Genomic DNA, 15,460 nt, shown 5'->3' with positions numbered 1-15,460 from the left:
TGACTGTAGCTGTTCTCCATTCACATGGTATAAAACCCGTATGGAGGCTGAGACTCAACAGTGTTGCTACAGGTGTGGCTAAATCATGCTTCATGCTATTTATGATGCATTCAGGGATATTGTCAGGACCCATTAATGCAGTAGTTTTAGCTTTTGATAGCACTTTTAGGACTTGGTCTTGTGTAATAGCTGGATGTGAGCCAGTTTCAGGTATTTCTTGAGGGACAGACAAGGGGGAGAGAGGGGTAAAGTTAGAACTAAATTTATGGGCCAGTAGATTAGCTATATCTTTACTCTTAATCTAGGTAACATTGTTCACAATTGGCTCAGCACATTGTCGTGTTGTGCTTTTGAGATTACAAATATAACTAAAAATGCCTTATAATTGTCTTTCAGTTAAAATTAATTGATTCTTTGCAATCTATCTCCACTTTTACTTCCAGTACTGCTGTTGCAATGCAGATAATGACATTGTTTGAAGGTACGTTTGCCAGAGGAACCATAAGTACAGTTGATGGACAAAGTACATGCTACCAGTCCATGATTTTGGAAATGGAGCAATATTTTGGAAGAAACTGTTGAATAAGTTAATTCTTCTGCTTATTTTTATTTATTTGCATTCAGAAGTAATGCATAATTACGAGAACCATCCATATGATAGTAGAGTAAGGGAAGAAGTTGTGGGAAGTGTATCTGTGCAGCCCAAAGAGTTACTTGTTATTGTTAAACATCCCACGTCCTGTGCTGGAGTGGGTGCACATCAGAAGAAAATGTATTGCCCAACTTATGATAGAGCTATAATTTGACTGTCAATTAAGGATGATAAAACTATTGATAGACTTCTTGTGCATGGCACTGGTATAAAATGTTTAAGCATCTCTTCTGTGCATATTAAGTCCACTGTTTATTTAGGGACCAAATCTTTCCTTGGATATTTGATTCTTGTCTGCCTCAGCTACAGGTGGCTTCATCACTGCATTCTCTGTAAATGTACTGTACAATCTCGTCTGTATTGTAATGCCAATGTACTTTCTGTTTCCAAAATGAAATACATTTTTCAAGTCTAAACTGATGTTTTGGATGAGACTGATACGCATGTGTTTTTAGAGCCACACTGGTCTACAGTTCAGGGTATTCAAAAGATTTTGGATCCTAGAGGTACATGGGTTGGTGTCTGTGAGGTTTGAGTGGAACTGTAGACAGTTAACCACCAAATTATTAATTTGAAATATGTAATTAATGTTTTTGGGTGCTGCAACACATTCTGTCATGCCTACCTTGCTAAGAATTTCTTTATTTTTTGTGGGGACGCTAGTCATCTTATCCTGAGCTGGCCTAAATCACAGTGTGAACAGTGTGATGAAAAGGGGCATACTAGGTTTAAGTGGAAGATTTGGTGTAAAACTTGTAGCAGTACTGACCAGTGTTGGTTGTTTGAGAGCAAGACCAGACTGAAATTGTCTTCTCTGCAGGATACTCTGACATCAGCTGAACTCTGTGATGATGGCTTTGAAGTTTATTCACCTGCTTCAGCTTTTGTTGTTTCATTTACCTGTGCAGAATTCTCATGTTTGGAGAGAAACGCTTACTGTTTATCTTAATACGTCAGCCTTTGATGCTTTGACTGGTAAGCTGCTTCAACACTTAAAAAATATAAAAAATATCCATCATAAAGATAAACTCAGAGGTCTGAAAATGGTGAACAAATTACACAATGGTTAAAGCATCAATGTTTTCATTGAACCGTAATAGTATTAGAAGCAGATTGAAGCATTTACTTTTGGCTTATTAGGTTTATACTCTTCCCTGTGATATTGTTGGATTACAAGATGCTTGCTTTCTTTCCGAGGGACATGTTGATGAATTAAAGTTTTTATGGGGATGATAAGTAAGTTGGCCTAAAGAGGAAACATTTTTGTTCAGATGATTTATCTATGGAAAGATTTACACATATTGTTGTCTTTGGTAGTACTGTTTTTGCAATGGGCTGCTGTGCTCTTTTTGATATTTTTAAACTGCCTCTGATCTATAGGCTTGTATGCTTTAATGGCCCCACATCCTGAGTACTTATTTTAGAACAATTACAACTTTATTTATTTGTACAAATGTGCATTATTTGATCTGGTGACTTTACTATATCACTTTGTAGAGTTAAAGGGAAAGTTACTTTGGGTATCAAGTGTTAGTTGAATATTCAGCATTTAGATATTTTTTTAGTTGGACAGGGTCACCCATTTACTTTTCATCAGTGACATAGATGGTTAGAATTTTTTTCCTAGTTCTTTGTTGGTAACCCAAAGAAGTATCTGGTCTGTTTCTTTTTCTGATCATCTGAATATTTTAGGTAATTTTGGTGAGCATCCTTGCCTCTACTCACAGGATGGTGTAGATATAGATCAGTCAGTTCCTTGGTTGTGGGAGTTACCAACCTTGTCAAAATAATTCTGGGAAGATACTGATAAAGAACTTATGATGAGTGACGTATAGCTTTAATTACTATTAATCAATTTCTATATGTATTCTGCTTAAACTGCAACATTCCATTTTGTCACTGTGCTTGTATAAATTATATAAATTCACTCTGTTATAAGATTTTTATACAAATTGTTTAACTTGTCTTTGTAATTATTTCTCTGTTTTGTATGTGGAGGTTTTCTCCCTGAGCCTCCACTGAAAATGGGCTCACACCCAGTTGGACTTTCCTGGTAAACAAATGTAAAATGAAATAAACATAAATAATAAGACTTCTGCTATGAATTATGATGACTTCAATTACACTTATTATAGAAAGTTTCCAGAGCAACAGTGGTGACTGTTGCTCCATGTACTTAATGAATGATAATCTGTGGGGTTTGTTTCAAAAAACATTATTAAACTGTTATTTGTTTCATATGGGGAAAATGCGACAAACAGGATTTATATAACTGAAGGCCTACTGCCTTATGTTCTATTGGTGATAATGTTTATAATTTATTAATGGCTGAGCCACAACTTAGACTTACCAGCTATCTTACTCTTTTAGTATCACCAAGAACTTACAAAAGGCTTCATGTTAAAACGTTACTGATAAATCTAATTGATGTTGTTATTTCTTGCACTGCTTTTGGTGTCTTGCTTAGCTGTGACATTCAGAAAGCACTATGGTAATTTCCAACAACATATAGATTGTGGGGTTTACAATTTAATATATAAAGTCACTGCTGTCAACTGGCATGCAGTTGAAAGGCAGTTTTCAAATGGGCAGACTCAAAATACATAGACTACACTACAGCGAATAGGTAGTGCAGTTCGAGTATCTGAGTTTGGCATTGTGCACTGAGATCCTGGTTCAGTGATGAACAGGGAAGTACCCCATTTCCTCACTGTATTGTGATCTTGGAGTTTGGTATATATATATATATATATATATATATATATATATATATATATATTGTGGGGGGATGTGTAATGGGGCTTGCCCCCCCTGCAAAATAGTAAAATACATGTACCGTTGACTATGGAACATCACAGTACATGAAGGTTTGTAGCATGGGTGACTGATGTCACCTCCTGCTATGTCGAATACATTGAACTACAGGTGTTGATGTATTCATTTTCGACCTGGCCAGACTTTTGCTGTTCCGGATTCAGGATTTTGGGTCGACCATGTGACTGGTCGACCCATGCAGTTTCCAGGTTTCAGTAATAAACCAGACTGAGGATAGGTTTCTTTCTTCTGTAAATCTGTCCATGTTCAAACTAGTGTTATTATTTTAGTTAATGGTTACTTCATTAACCATAACCTATGCACTGTGGAGTTAATTAAGTAAAGCTACCCCTTCAATGCCCCTTTCTTTTCATTAGTCATTATCAAAGTATTTATGTCTTTTGACCTTAAGGGTGGCAGGATATGACTTAATTCTTATTTTTGTTACCTTAATCTTATGAAGATGTTGTTATTCTGGTGATGAGAGATACTGTCTGGATGTTACTTGGTATTAGTCAGTTACAGAGTATATTATGCTTAGTAAGGCTAAACATTAATCGCACAAAGATTATTCTTTTTGGTTGGTCCTGTGGCATTCAAAGGATTTATGTTTTTCTTTTTTTTTTTTGACAATATTTGATATGGGAATACAACCACTCAGTTTGTTTCTTATGAAGATTATGTCATGTTTGTGGAAGTCCAGACTGGATATTACTTTGTAACTGACTGAGAAATAGTTTACTTAAAGTCTGTTTTTGCAAAAAAATAATTGTTTTCTTAACACGGTATTTTTGAGTTATTCTATTTATTTGGCTGTTGTTTCCTTGCTTGTTTAGAAAAGATACTTTTTGTTTTTTTTTTCTTAATTTTGGGATCTAACTTGAATACAATAAAAAAGTAATATTTACAATTTCATATACAAGGAAGGGCTGGGGCTTTTGAATCCTGCTGTCTGTTTTGGTTCTTTGCATTTTTATGTTCCTATGTCTGTTTACCAATATACTGCATCTTTTTTGGGGCATATCGTAATATTTCAATATGCTTCTGTTTCTGGCTCCTATACTCATCTATACCATAAGGCATGTTGTGCCCCTATTTTTACTTTTGATTATATTAGGTTGTTGAAGCGTGGGTAAATAAATACCATACAGATAGAGTTGGATAGGGGATCCAGATTTACTTTTGCAATGGAGGTTTGGATTTTTGTTGAATCTTGAAAAAAATGACTTTTAATTTCCATCACACTCTTCATAGATGGCAAACTAGGTTTAAGGCAGCCCCTGAATAGCATGACTTTCCATCAAGACTGAAGTTACCTATTGAGGGAGACATATAAAAATCAATCCAAATGTGTTTATTTAGTTACAGACTGTTCTGTTGCAGAGACCTTGTCACAATTTTTTAATAGAATCTAAGGTCTTTGGGAATCTAGTAAAATTGTTCATCTTTTGCAATCCTTCTTTTATAATAACATTAGACATGATTTTGTTTGGGTATTATGATATTGTTCCATTTGTCACAGAAGACTGTCCTGATAAATTGTTATGTTTCTATTTGTGGGTTATTTGGAATGGACAAAGTGGACATCTTTCTAGAATCAATTATGGAAGAATTATATAGCACTGAATTAATTATTCTGTTACCTGTGACATAAAGAATGATGGAGGGTTATTTAGTTGTATTGTTCCCATTTCTTTTTTATTATTATTTCTGCTAGATATAATATGTGTTTAATGTTTATACTTTTTTAATATGCTGTTTGTTTAATACATTTCCAACTTACTCATACTGTTTTTGATAAGTGGAGAGAGATCCTTTATAACCACTTAAACTTCCACAGGCTCAAGCAGATGGAGCCTTGGTTTAATGTGTGACCCAAAGCATGGCACAGTCAGGAGTGTAGCATTCCCTTAGGATGCATTGCAATACCAGTACTGAAAAAATGAATCCAAGCACTTGATGAAGAATACACACCACAGTTTTTGAACTTTCAGCATCCGGTGCATGTGTGCTACCTATTGAGTCACTGACATTGCTGTGCATTCAAAGCAAAGAAAAAGGAACTGCTCTATTATTAATTTGCAAAACAGAAATTTTAAAGCAAAACAAAAATCTGTGTACTAATTAATTTTTACTTTTTCTCAGTGCAAACACTGTATACAAAATTAGTGACATTTTACTTAAATATTTTACTTTTTATATAAACAAGTAAAAACAAAAGGAGAAAAGTAAAATTTCCTAATTTCTTATAAATGCAAAAGGAATAATTTAAAATAAAAGGTGGCCATAGGTTTCTTCAAGCATTTTATTTGTTTTATATAAAAATCATCCAAAATGAATATTGTTTTATATGGGAGTTGTTTCTTCTGCCAAATCACAAGTATTCAAATTTGCAAATTGGGGCACTGTATTCTGAAAAATGGCACTTTTGTCCAAGTTCAGCAAAGAAAGGACAACATGCAAATATTCATTCGTTTATTTCGTTTTTAATTTATTGACTATAAATACAAGTGTTTGATGTTCCCCTGCAGAGTGACAGCCTTGAAAATGATCATATTAATACTCATTAAACCCACTGACTTCTCCAGGCATTTCTCTAGTTAAACACACTCACACCTCTAGGTATCTAATATTGTCTTTTCATATTTACATTCATAATTCCAAGCCCATGAAAGCTTTCATCTTAAAGCTTAAATGACAGGCAATAAAGCTGTCTTGATACGTCACCTTTGTCTAGTACAACTAAACAGATATTATTTTTTTTATTTTTTTTGTCTACTTTACTCCACACAGATGACAGTCAGCTGACCCCAGTGCCTCTGTTCATTGTCTGGGTCTGCCTGTCCTTTCTTATACCCCTAGACTTCCACCGAAGTGTTTGGGGCCAGAGAGGAGACTGATGCTTCCTGAGACAGTGAAATATTGCTGCTGTGTTTTTTTTCTACTTTTGGAGCTGTCCCTTGCACATGCCTATCAGCATGCCTGGACAGGACATTCATTAGACAATCTGTGCTGGACTCTAACAGCATTCCTGGACAGTACATTCATTAGGCAATATGTGCTGGACTGTAACAGCATTCCTGGACAGGACATTCATTAGGTAATCTGTGCTGGACTGTAACAGCATTCCTGGACAGGACATTCATTAGGTAATCTGTGCTGGACTGTAGCAGCATTCCTGGACAGGACATTCATTAGGTAATCTGTTCTGGACTGTAACAGCATTCCTGGACAGGACATTCATTAGGTAATCTGTGCTGGACTGTAACAAGCATTCCTGGACAGGACATTCATTAGGCAATCGGTGCTGGACTGTAACAGCATGCCTGGACAGGACATTTATTAAGTAATCTGTGCTGGACTGTAACAGCATTCCTGGACAGGACATTCATTAGGCAATCTGTGCTGGACTGTAACAGCATGCCTGGACAGGACATTCATTAGGCAATCTGTGCTAGACTGTAACAGCATTCCTGGACAGGACATTCATTAGGTAATCTGTGCTGGACTGTAACAGCATTCGAGCAGAGTGAAGTAGGTTGGATGAGGTGTGTGAGAGAGGTTTATAAGAGAGTAAGTGAAAAAGTATTGGAGGGTTGGCTAGAGAAGGAGTGCATGTATTGAGTGGCTTGCTAGAAAAGGGTAGGTAAGGGATGCCAATAAGAATTTTGTGTGAGTGGATAGGTATGGCATTTACAGGACAAGGTTTAGTGGGTACTAAGGAGCTGAGTTATACCCTGGTGAATGGCATGAACATGATCATGACTCTATCAGATGTGTTTTAAGATGTTTAAAGGTTAAGAGGTTATGGGTTTGTTTTAGGGTGAGTGGGGTAGAGTTCCAGATTTTGGATACATAGGATGAGTAGAGGATGTCACCTGCAGAATTATTAGATTTTGTGACTAGTTATATGTAATTGTTTGTAGAGTATTTTTTGGTAGAGTAGTGATGAATAATGTATAAATAATAGTTATAAATATCTCAACAACTAAGTGATAATAACAGAACTTCATAGTCTCTTATGAAAACTCACAGATGAATGAACAAAATGCACCATCAGTATTTGTTTTAACTTGTGGTTACTGAGATATTTTAAGTTGTCCACAAAAAAATACAAAGTTATTACCTACTGTGTCTATTGTGACTTATAAAATGGAGTTTAAGACATAGAATCTAAGGGATGCTCCTGCTGTAAAGTTCATTTTGTTCTAAACAGTTTGTCATTGGCATTTATTTAGTAACCCTCATGGCTTCACAGATATGAACATTTGTTAGAACTGTGAGGACATAGCTTAAAGCTCAGGATGCAACAGTTGGAAGTTAGGCTATAACATTCCAGAGCTCCATTGGAAGGAATAAGAGAGGTTACATACAGCCTGACATCTAGGGTGTTAGGGCTTTCCTCTGCTTGAAACAACAAACACAAGTGCACGTTTGTGATCTTCTAATCACAGGCTTTTGTATTCATGTCGGAATACTTGATTTCATTTGGGAGACCAGTTTTATAAAAAATGTCATGTAGCTGTCTTGTTTGATAACAATACATGGAATAATTTCTTGCTACTTTATTTGTGTTCCTTTGTTATTTTTTTTGCCAGGAGACAATTGACTAGCTCGGTGTACAGACCACAGTAATTGGCAACTGATTACCTTGACAAAGGTCTACAGATAAAAATTATGAAACTGCTAAAATATTTCACTAGTATTCTTTAAATGTGTCCTATAAATGCTGAGTTGAGAAACTTTCTTCCAAATTAAAAAAGAAAAAACTCTCTGTATAATTTGTTGTTAGAGCTATCCAGTACCAGAGGTTGGATCCAGCTATGTACAGCAGTAACCAGAACATAGTAAATATATTCACAGACTGATTTTCAAAACTTAGTCACCACAGCGAGTGAACATCTTTTTAACATTATACAGAATGCAGTGTTATTGCCCTGGCCGTTTGCAACAGCCCAATATCTCTACCAAAACACATTCCTTAGGATGCATACTGTATATGCATATCCACAATTGGATGGTTAAAGTCCGGTACGGTATTTGTGTGCTTTATTTCCTTTCCATTTTTTTTTATTTGTATACAATGTTCTAGCTCACTTTCTTACATCTTTGAAATAAGTCTATAGTTTACCAAGTAGGTAGACTACACACACTAACCATTTGTTTTCTTTGCAGTGGGGTTAGGTAAATAACTGAATGTGGGTACGTAGTATGTGATATTTGTACTAATAAGAATGGACCTGGAGGCTTTGGTTAGCTGAAGTTAGTTTGAAGGAAATTGTGGGTGCTGTTAGCATGGAAGTTTTATTATTTATGCCGCCTATGAGGTAAACACCCACGAATTACCACATAGGCGGCAGCCCCCTTAATACAGAAGAGGTAATAAGAGATCTGGGGACCCAGGTAGATAGTAATCTCTCCTTTGACAATCATATTGCCAAAGTAGTAAGGAAATCCTTCTATGTGGCCCATCTAATTACTAAAGGGTTTGCATCTAGAAATAAAGAGGTTATAGTGCCCCTCTACTCGTCACTCATCAGACCTATCATAGAGTACAATGCCCCATTTGGGATGTACCTCACAAGACACTTCCAACAGCTGGAAAGACCACAAAAGCACCTCACCAAGAGAAATACTGGCCTCAAACATATGTCCTATGCAGCCCAACAAAAAACTCCGGCTGTACTCAGTGGCATAACGCTTACTCAGAGGTGATCTCTGCCTGACTTACAAAGCCATGACCAACTCAGAATTGATGGACATGCTCCACCTAAAGAAATCCAAGTCACTGCGAGAAACGTGCTCTAGTGAGCTAAACCTCGCTACAACAATAAATAGAACATGCTGGAGTGATAGATTCCTGTCACAGAGACTCCCCATGCTTTGGAACAAAATTCCTAACTACATTAGGCAGAGTCCCTCACTAACACTCTTCAAGAGAAACCTTGGTGAGTGGATGGGTAACAGAAAATACACCCCTGGGATCACTTTATTGACTCTGCTTGACAGAGGCTCAGTTAATTAATCAATGGGGTGGCGAAAGCTGACACACTCTGGCTAGGCTTATAAATGCCCTCGGGCAGATAGCCTAGTACCTACCTATGAACCTATATTTTATTTATTAATGTTTACACTGCCCACAACATAGTATCCTATCCATTTAATGTTATGCAATTACAATAATTTTGTAGAGAGGGATTCAAAATCTTGCCTGGTGACAGCATTAATATGCATAATAAAGTTATCATAGAGAGAGCAATTAAGAAAGCTTAACAGATTTTTGGACATGTAAAAGTTCCAGGTTAACTTCAGTTTCAGCATGTTTTCGCTAGGCTTCCAATCTGTAGTGTGTATACTGTGTAGTATCTTTATTTAAAAAAAAAAAAAAAAAAATATATATATATATATATATATATATATATATATATATATATATATTTATATATATATATATATATATATCCCTATCAGTTGATTGAGTTTTCGGAAACTTGGAATTCATACTGACAAGAAGATATGATCGAATTTTTGAAAAAGAGAAGCTTTTGAATGGAGAGTTTGGTACAGTGAGGATCATAGTGAGATCTCGAAATTTGTATATTTAATTTGCAAGGAGTGTGGAGGGCACAGGCCCCCAAATGAGGGGGTGAGGGAGGCTTCCCATCTGCAAAATTTAAAATAAACATTGGTGTTTGTGTTTTTTTGTTAATGTTAGAGTTCTCAGAAATTTGATCATATTGTGTCGTTGATATGAATTTCGAGTTTCTGAAACTTGATCTAGTGACCTAGATCTGTATATATATATATATATATATATATATATATATATATATATATATGTGTGTGTGTGTGTGTGTGTCAGTAATATTTTGAGTGTGCAAATATTGCATTGTTTGTGCTTTATGTATAGCAATAGCATACTTTCATAGGTTCATAGGTAGGTACTAGGCTATCGTCTCTGGGGCCTATAGAAGCCCAGCCAAAAAGGTACCCTGGCTTTTGCCACCCAAGAAAATTATTTTCCTGTGCCACTGTCAAGCAGAGCCACAGAGGTGATCCCTGGGGTGAATTTCCTATTTCTTTTATATATGTGGCTACCTGTTTACAAATATGATTTACTTTAAACTTAATTCAGTGCAATAATGGAGATCATCTGGATATCACGAAAGATGAGGAGGACCAATTAGATGCATTAGTGCACCTTACAGTGGTTATATGACAAAGAGAAGGCCCTGCATATATAAAAAGGTCCTGGTACGGTCGAATTTGGAATAACCCCCATGATCCTGAAAGCATATTCTTTAAAATGAATACACAACTTCTTTGCTTGGGTGGGAGAAGGTGCAGTATTATAACTACATAATTTAACCAAAGGGTAGCAGTATAAAAGAAGGTTTAATGGTTTGGTCCTGTTCAGTTTTAAAGCCCAGAAGAGAGGGTCACATTATAATAACATTCAGTCTAGATAAAAGGATGAAAGATGCAAGGCTGTGAATCTGTTGACATGAAAGCAATCAGACAGAAAGAAGTAGCATGAATGGAATTTTGTGGTATGGAGCTTCAGGAAGGAAATAAATAATCATTGCTCAGAAGAAAAACTGATTAATATTTGCCAGATCACCCAGCCTGAGATCGTTACATGCGAGAGAGAAAAAGGAGTTCAAATACTGAGTGGGATGCCTGGCATATAAGAAAAGGATAAGTAGGGAAAGGATGGATGGATGGAAGGCATAAAGACCAAAAGTTTAAGTCTTACAGTTTAAAAGTTAGAGGAAAGCAGCTGTCATGAAAACATTAGATGCATGTTTGGACTGAGAGTAAAATTAAGTCTTCTTTTGCCGCCTTATATGTTCATGTAATGTAAATTAAATAATGTGATACTCTTATGGTATTACAATCATTGCACATGAAAGGAAGTTATGGTTTTGAATATTATAAGAGTGGATTTGTGACTGAAGCATAACTAGGCTATATAAATATATCTGTGTTATTGGTGAGTTAAATGTATGCTCATCAGTCCAGTTTGTCTAATACATGTTTGGGTGGATGGGTGGCTGATTGTCTGTGGCCTTCATGCCTCAAAAAGATAACCTTGTTGTACTCCTTTTTTATACTTTAGGTATCCATACTTAGGGCAAAAAGAAATTGTGCACATTGAGCTCTTCAGTGCTCAGAACTTTGTGTACATCCGCACAGTGAAAGGTTGTTCCAATGACCCCATCTCCACCATATCTATAAATCATCTGGCATCACATGTAGTGGCTCTCTGTACCTCTCCAGAGACCAACACTACAGAAATTGTTACATGGAACCTAGAAACAGAAGATCACAAACATATGGCCAAATTCCCTTCCATGGCAATTGCAGGTAAGCTAAACAATTGTAATGTGGTCTTTATTCTTTGTTTTGATGCATTTTATATACATATACATATATGGATGACTTCATGAATGCATAAACATTGCAGCAATTAGTGGGTTTGGAGGTCAGTTTAAGTGCATAAATACTTTATAATGATGTATTGCAGACCACTTTATCTGAATTCAAGTACTGTACCTGTGAGTCACTGACCTCCATTACAGAAGCACATTCAAAGGTACCTTACATTACTGCATTGCTGTTAAGCTATTCAGCACAGTAATATAAGAGTGGTAGTTTCTGGAGAAGGTATTTAATCATCTCAATGAATGCAAATGGCAAGCTCATTGGCTGAGTCCTAAGATTGGGTGTTTTTAATATTTGATCATAATCATTCCCAAAACTAGCAGGGTGGTAAAAGACACCCACAAGTGTCACAAGGCACAGAGCACTTTGGAGGGGAGGGTATACATTTTTTCATGTTTATCACAGGAACCAAGTTGCCCAGAAACAGCCCACCATTTTGTGGTTTTTTAATGTTCACTGCATATTAGAGTAGAAATAATATTTCCACTCTGATTTTCATGTCCCTGGACAGCTTCAGACCTGTGATCTTTTTTTCACGTGATCAGACTGCAGATGGTGGGATTATGGCTTTAGCTTATCAATTTTCTTTTTTATTTATATCCATTTCAACTTCAATAAAAAATAATATGAAGAAAGGGGCACCACTGTAACACAACATTTAGCATAGCTACCTCACATCAAATGGTTCTCCAGTTCAATTCTTGGCTGGGAAGCCTTCTGTGCAGAGTGTGCATGTCCTCCCTTTCTCTGCAGGGAGTTTTTTCTGGTGCTATTGTTTCTTTCCACATCCCAAAGACATGCTGTAGGGGAGGTGGCAATCCTCTAAATTGCCCATAGCTGTGCTTCTCTTGTGTGGGTACATGTGATATGTACGTGCCCTGCAAAGGATGGTATTGTGTACAAAACTGGTTTCTTTCTTCCTTTTATCCAGTTGTTCTTCATGACCCTGAACAGGGTTAAGCTGATAAATGGAAAATGAATAATATGGATGATATGTGAACAAGCCAATTTAGATAAAATAATCTCGACTAACATAATCTATATTGTTGCAGTTATTATAGGAATCATAGGAAGTTCAAAGCTACTGAGTTTTCCGACTGTTATATCTTGCTAGTTACCAACCACAGCTGTACCTCTTATCTCAAGAAGGGTTAGGGCAGTCAAGGAGTCTATTCCCAAGGTGAGGGAGATACTGACGAATTACGTGTTACTGAGTGAGACAGATTTAATTTTGTACCATCTTTAATTGTCACTCTTGCAATTAAATAATGATAATAAAATAAATTGCTCCCAGCCTATGGTCTCATTATATTTAGAGACAGAATGTTAGGATGTTCATCAGGGTGTTACCCAGGTACATTGACAAATGTAACTTGATACATTTGGAATGAACTAACCCATGCAAAACATGCTGCACAACGTCTCATTCCATACCACTTGTCAGTGCATAAATTTGATTTTGTCATTAGTTGTTTTGACAATAAACTATTGTTATTACTGTACTGTACTATACTATACTGTACTATACTATACTATACTATACTATACTATACTATACTATACTACACCATTGTTATTACTGTTATTAGTACTCAGTAATAAACTATGTTGCAGGGAAAGGGTTATTGTCCAGTACTTCACCAACTTAGTAAAAATCTTCCGTTATGTATAAAATATAATTTATTTATTTAAGGCAAACCATTATAATTGGATGGGCATCTAAAATCTCGCCCCATGCCTGAATTGCTTTGCACTCTTGGAGGCAGGAGGTGCCCTGAGGATGCAAATTGGAAAGGTTATTATACTCCATGGTCTGCCTTGTAAATTCTATGAATCTATGAATTAAGTGATGCCACCTGTAGCAGATTTATACCAGAATGAATAAACAACTCGGTTGCATTTTCCAGATCATTTCCTTAGTGAATTAAAACAATTTTATAATGCTGTGTAAATCATTTCAGGCCACTGTTAGAATACTTGAAATGCCTGATTGTAGGAACAATATCTAATCTATATCAAATTAATTCATTAGTCATTTGCAAATAAAGGAAATAATTGTTTTATACCAATCAGGCCAGTGGTATGAAAGTGGAAGTACATTCTGGCTTACATGTACACTTCTAATCATTACCATAAAAGTATCTAATTTTTAATTTAGATTTAGGACTGTATAATAGCAGAAAACATTACCTTAAAATACACTTCCAGCATAACAATGTCAATGGATTTCAGAACTGTCTCTCTTATGCAGTACTTTTAAGTTCAGAACTGCTTACCTAACCATATTTCATCAAATTAAACCTCTATGTCATTCAAATTAAATTTTGACTATTTCACGGAGGATTCAATTTTTGTGTAACAGCTGCACACTGACTTCAGACTCAATCTGCACTCCATTATTGCATTATTTCCTACCCAATCTTTGTTTTCTAGCATTTTACAAGAACATTCAAAACCAGGAATAAACTTGTAAATTATTTTTGTCAGAGTACATGATATATATACATTTGCTAATTCTTTTTACTTTAATTGGTGAAAATGTTGTATTAATCAACTCAAATTCCACTCCACCAACAATTTGTTTAGCACAGGAAGAACCAGATGAGTTACCTCCCAATGCCTTCAGGATTCTGGCCAGTGTGATTTTTTTATCCCCTGCCAGTGATCTTTGATAGATCACTAAAAAATGTAAAAATGACTAAGAAATTGAAAATAATACTGTACAAGGAAAGGAGAAGGAAATGCCTGCCTGACTACAAACCTGTTAGCCAAGCAGCAATGGAAGGGAAAACCATACAGAGAATTCTGTTGGAAAGACTGGTTGTTTTCTTACACAAAGCATTATCCAGGACAACAACCATTATAGGCTCATAGATGCAAAACGCTGAAAATTGTATGACTGGATAACAGGAAAAATAGTTATAGACATGGTCTATGTAGAAGGCTTTTGAATCAGTCTCACATAGGGTGGTGTTAGGATAAAGAGCAAGGAACTGGATTATGGCATAGGAATAGGGAAGGACACAGAAGGCTATGGTGAGAAGAAAAGTATCAGGAAAAAGGATGTGATTAGGATTTGGTTCAGGATCTATTACTCCTCAGTGTGTGTGTGTGTGTGTGTGTGTGTGTGTTCAGTTCATAGTATCTAAGAGAAGAGAGAATGGGATTAGCCTCCCCACTCATAGCAGAAATATAAGTACAGCTGTGGAGAATGAGGGAAGCCTAGGAAAGGAATTAGGAGAGCTGAGTAAGATGACAGAGAGATGGCAAATGAGGTTTAGTGAAGCCCAATAAAAAGTACTGCACTTGAGATGTAACAACCACATTGGTTTGTTCTACTTATTTGGCGTTGGGATTAATGAAATAATTTGGATGAATACAATTCATTCATGACTTCAACCACAGGGCAAGTTAAAAATATACAACAGTCATGAGAAAACATTGCAAAGAATACAGAAATGCACACAACAATAAATTTAATTAGATGAGAAGGAATGACAATGATGTTTACAAAGGTAAATAAACATAACTATGTAGCTAAATTAAGTG

General features: G+C 36.0%; 1 protein-coding gene across 1 annotated transcript in view; it reads left to right on the top strand.

The window, feature by feature from the left end:
* LOC122794919 (NACHT and WD repeat domain-containing protein 2-like) overlaps nt 1-15,460 on the top strand; it is a 1,236,179-nt gene that overhangs the window by 875,368 nt on the left and 345,351 nt on the right. The window contains exon 21 of the mRNA XM_044063511.1: nt 11,586-11,833. Coding sequence (XP_043919446.1) covers nt 11,586-11,833 — 248 coding nt within the window. The remainder of the gene's footprint in view (nt 1-11,585; nt 11,834-15,460) is intronic.

Source organism: Protopterus annectens, chromosome 2.part1 (assembly GCF_019279795.1).
Source record: "Protopterus annectens isolate FY-2018-M chromosome 2.part1, PAN1.0, whole genome shotgun sequence".
Lineage (NCBI taxonomy): Eukaryota > Metazoa > Chordata > Ceratodontiformes > Protopteridae > Protopterus > Protopterus annectens.
The sequence above is the reverse complement of the archived record's forward strand: the minus strand, read 5'-3'. Positions and strand labels throughout refer to the sequence as shown.